The sequence below is a fragment of the Mesitornis unicolor genome, unplaced genomic scaffold (genome assembly GCF_000695765.1).
Source record: "Mesitornis unicolor isolate BGI_N332 unplaced genomic scaffold, ASM69576v1 scaffold33618, whole genome shotgun sequence".
Lineage (NCBI taxonomy): Eukaryota > Metazoa > Chordata > Aves > Mesitornithiformes > Mesitornithidae > Mesitornis > Mesitornis unicolor.
In genome coordinates, this window is record NW_010200346.1 from 21,597 (window position 1) to 26,551 (window position 4,955).

General features: G+C 35.9%; 1 protein-coding gene across 3 annotated transcripts in view; it reads right to left on the minus strand.

Annotated features, from left to right (window-relative positions):
- The window catches only part of KCNIP4 (Kv channel interacting protein 4), a 54,841-nt gene that overhangs the window by 5,546 nt on the left and 44,340 nt on the right, over positions 1-4,955 (minus strand). For all 3 annotated transcript variants that reach the window (XM_010189726.1, XM_010189725.1, XM_010189727.1), the window contains exons 5-7: positions 2,213-2,320; positions 1,040-1,144; positions 645-707 (exon numbers count right to left, since the gene is read on the minus strand). In XM_010189726.1, the coding sequence (XP_010188028.1) occupies positions 645-707; positions 1,040-1,144; positions 2,213-2,320 (276 nt within the window). The remainder of the gene's footprint in view (positions 1-644; positions 708-1,039; positions 1,145-2,212; positions 2,321-4,955) is intronic.

Below are 4,955 nucleotides of genomic sequence, written 5' to 3' on the forward strand. Positions count from 1 at the left end.
GTTTATTTTTATTCCTGGCTCCAGAGGCAAGGAGCTGCATTCAGCAGCTGAAGGAAATTAACAGCCACCTGGGTAGTGTAAACACTTGCAACTGATAATCACAATCAGTTCTCACTCCCTTGCCTTGAGGAAACTTGCCTGCTGTTAACTCTTGCTATCCAACACTTTGCAAGATCCTTGCACTTTCCCTTTTTAAGGCCTGCAGCAGATCATGACTTGCTGTTTGAAAAACACTCCTGTAAATGATAAATTTTCAAGCAATATTATTTTTATTGCTGCAACTATATGCAAATTGTATCAGCAATGTGTTCCCCAGCACAGGTAGAAGAAAGAAATAAATATTTAGCTGAATGTGAAGAAACTTTTGCTATGAAGTACAAACAAAACACTGATAAAGAGAGATGGGGTGTGAACATAGTTGTATAATAAGCAATGACAGCTTGTCTATAACATCTCTTCTTCAGATTCAGGTCACAAATTTATTTACATTATTTAGTGTTTCTGTGTAATGGTGTACATGATCTACCTTGGGAAAATACAGTCCCTGGTGTTAGGATTACCATCAGTCACTCCAGAAACCTGTGTAGCGCTGTGATACTGTTAGCTAACAGATACAGGTTCTGTACTTATCAATGAGTACTTACTTTCTGGCAGCTCTCAATGAATTCGTCTATGGTAACTACTCCATCTTTGTTTTTGTCCATTTTCTGTTCAGAAAGAATAAGATTGTATGTTTATCCTCCTGAAATCCTGTGTAAAACAAGTTCTTTTTGTAAGTCATTTCAGTTATATGTCAGCCTAGGAACAACGAGGCCAAAATGCTGTAAAGATGTAGTAAGTGATATACTAGGATAAGCTTAAGGAGCTTATTGTTGAAAAAGCAAGGTGCAGTGAGTAGATCTGAGAAACTTGGGATGGAACCACAGAGAAGAAAAAGGATGACAAAATAGGGAGAATATGCAAAACCATTACAATAATTAAAATCTTTCCATACCAGCTAACAGAGCAGTCTTTTTGGCTTCTATGTTACCTGACCCACCTGGAAAAATGTTTCCACGTGTTGTCTAGGCGCATCCTCCTTGAGAACAGGATAGGTGCATTTCCCCATCATATCATATATTGCTTTCATGATATCAAGCATTTCCTGAAGAGAAAAAAAAATGTCTGTGTGATATAAGGTGCACTGAAGACACTGATTTGACTCAGAATACATAAATGGCTTTTAGGATTTACATTTTGGAATAAAATTTTGAGATTGTGCCTGTTATTTTATGACTGAACAGATTCAAGATGGAACTACTATGTTCCTAGCAATTCTAGCCTGTCAGTTCAGCTTTCATAGATAAACTTGTTAAACAGATGCAGATGTAGGATTTTGATTTTAAAGGATTTAGAATATGTGCACAAGTTCATGGATTGTGGGAAGAATCTCTTGAGGTCTTGTGAATAAAACTATACAGGAAAAGAAGTTCTGTAACAGCGAGTGAATGGTCAAAGCACATCAGCTTCTTACAACTGAGTTTTCCCTAGAGAAAATAGAAGCATGCATGCACACACATACACATATGTAAAGACTCCTCCTTTCATATCAAAAGCTTTGAATTTTGTTAATAGAGTGGTTTGTGAAATCTATAAGAATAATTATTTTAAAAGTCATCTGCCATTATGCTTAGTTATTATTCTATAGATTATTATTTTATAATAATCACAAAGCAGTTTTCTAAAAGTATAAAATTGTATAAAATATATGTATTTGCATAAAGACTCAATGTTGAAAACCATTTATTTTTATGAAGGTATTTACTTGGTCCCACTGTAATTTATGTGCTTAAATCCTTGCAGAATGAAAGATGTGGGAATCTTTTTTATATAAATTCTGTTTAGTAAAAATTTTTAGAAATAGATTTATAAAATGGGTAACAATTGTGGCTCACTTACTTAATTCTTTTTTGTCCAAATATTCTACTGTACTACTTTATTCTAGTGACTCTATGTCCAATACATAGGCATAAGTTGGAACCAAACATTTCTGGACCTGGAGAATTCTGACATTTTACAATTTCTGTGATGATTTTCCCATTTCAATTTTTACATATACATTTAAAATGAGAAAATTAATTTTAGCATGTCTAGTTTCATAGTATGTTATGTGTTTATTTGTTGACGTATACAACCTTTAGTTTCAGTGATTAGGGTAAAAAGTAGACCTTACCTCTTTAGTTATATATCCATCCTTATTTATATCATACAAATTGAAAGCCCAGTTCAGTTTCTCCTGTACTGTCCCTCGGAGTAAAATTGAGAGACCCATAACAAAATCCTGAATAGACAAAAAGTCTTGGTCAGTTTGGAATTGAGCAGTTTTTCGCAAACACGCAGAAATCCAGAATGTGTTCATCAGAAGCACTGAAGTCTTGAAAGATGTTTTGTTCCTATTTCTGTTGCTTCACAGCAAGTGTTAAAGATCGCTGGTTATTTAAATAATTAAAAACCTAGGCACTGTATGCTACATGTAATTAATAAGTAAATTGAGTAACTTTCTATAAAATAAGCCGTAATTTTCTGTTAGTGGATTTATTCTCTGAAATGCTTCACATAAGCAGTTGCTATTGAACTTAATACAAGGGAAAAGCAATCCCCATGGTTTAATGGTCCAAAAAAAGGCTTAAGTGGGAGTTAGATTAATCTAAGCACAGAAGACCAATTTTGGGAGAACTGTCTGCTAAGGAACATTAAATTCTTGCTAAAGCTATACCCTATTGGAAGTGGAATATGTGGTTCCCAGACCTATTCGATCAACCTGTGCAGTCAACATTTGAAACTCTGTGTATGGTAGAGTACACCTCAATACTTAAACCTTTTTTTAGAAATATGATAGGGAATGATATTTATTATGTATCCGTGTACCACCTTAATGGTTTTGTGACCCACTAGTGCTCTATTGCTGTAAAGCTATTCTACAGAAATAAATCAGAAGATTTTTGAGGTTATTTATATGTAGTATTTGGTTATAGATTTTTGTTTCATAATTATTACTTTTTTGACAGCACAAACCTCATTTACATTTAGTAAGCATCTGCCAGATTAGAGGAAATATCAACTGGGATGTTTCATCACCTCCTTCTTTATTTCTTAGCATATTAACTTCTTTTTTTTTAACAATCACTTTTTTCCCTGTCTCCTCCACCTTTTTCTATTTGATAAGCTTGTAAATCCATAAATCTGTGAAACTGTCGCAATAATATGTTGAGCATTTCTCTGTCATTGGCAAATACATACAGGAAATCTTGAAGTAACATTAAGGCAGGGACAATAAAAGCTGAAAAATTTCTTATCAGCACCAGCAAAATGTATGCATTTCCTTAAAACAGGAACAATGGAAAAGACTGCACTGAGGTTAGACATAAATCACAAAGGTCTGATGTACCACACAGTCAAATAGATATACCCGAGACAGTGAAGCATACACAGATATCATGGCCTCAAGATGGTCTTGTAGGCACAGACAGCTCTTTTCACAGCTGCAGTCTTTTTAACAATTCAAGTGGTATGCTCTGGGATTTCTGAGTCTGTCATAAGATTCTGTCATGTTGGTATATGTGCCCTTTAGGGTAAATGCATACATGAATCTTAAAAGAGTTTTGCTCAACATGTCTTGTCTACATCTCAATGACTAATTGAGGGTCATAGGGTTAAATCTCCAAGCAGCTCTTTAACAATGTACTATTAAGTATTAAAATGTTCAAGAAATTTAGAACAGATTTGATCTCATTGCAGCATTAGCAACCTATTTAATTCAGTATTATGTATTCAAATCTTTTCTGCACTCTCTTACATTCTTAATTTTCTCATAGTAGTATATTTTGAAACTCTGAATTTATTTTTAATTTAGCAACAGCAGCATTTTTGCATTTATTCTATCTAAATCATATCTATTTTTCTTTTCCTGATTATTTCTCTTCCTTTCTGTGATCCACTACCCATACGTTAGCCAGCTTCCTGGCACCATTTATACCCCTATTTGCAATGCTGCCTTTCTATCATCTGTTTTAAAAACCACACACAAAACCCCTTGACTTCATGCTGTTTTGCATGGGACTAAATGTCCTCAGAAAAGCTGAGACAATTCAAAAACCTTCCAGGTGCGTGCTCTAAACTTTGCAAGAGCTGGTCATCTCCTTCCATATTGCAACAACCCATTTGGGATTCATACACAGTTCAGTTCAGCATCGCCTTTGAGTATTGTGTCCCATCCCAGGAACGTCTCATAAGAGGAAGTTGTGATGAGCTGAATAAGGACCAGATAGGATGCGATATCTTTTCTACATACTTACTGTCATGCAATTGAAGAATATAGCAATAAAATCACATAGAAACAGAAAATCTGATTCAATGGACATAGGCTAAATCCACAGGATATTTTGGGCTAGATCCTCAAAGAGAAAAATGCTCTGCAGGGTGGAAGGCAATATGTGCATCAGGAGCATTACAGTGATGCTAGCTGTTAAGGTAGTAATCCAGGCAGTCTGCCATAGTAAAGCAACAGTGCTGAGCGCAGCAGCTAAACTCAGAGCATGTCCCATTACATCAGAGTACTCAGATGTCTTTTCCTCCCTGACTTAGACATCTGATTTCTTGGCAGAGAGGAATTCTACTTTTAGAGCCTATTTATTTTTTAAGTAAGGCTCTCAGTACTGCTTGGACACTCGCATCCCCTAAGGATGCCAACACTGTCCACTGAGGACAGTCCTGCTCAGCTGAGCATCTAATGAGGAGAGGTGCATCTGATCAAGGGTCACAAGGGAGCCTAAAACTCCAGAGAAGGTCTGGACTGTGACACAACTCTAGGTCAGGTCTCTCTTCAGTCTGTGGCAGTGAAGTTAGGCGCACAGAAGCCTGTGCTTTGGTATTTGCCTTTACTCCTTTCCACAGCTTCCTAACTTGCTAGCTTCCTG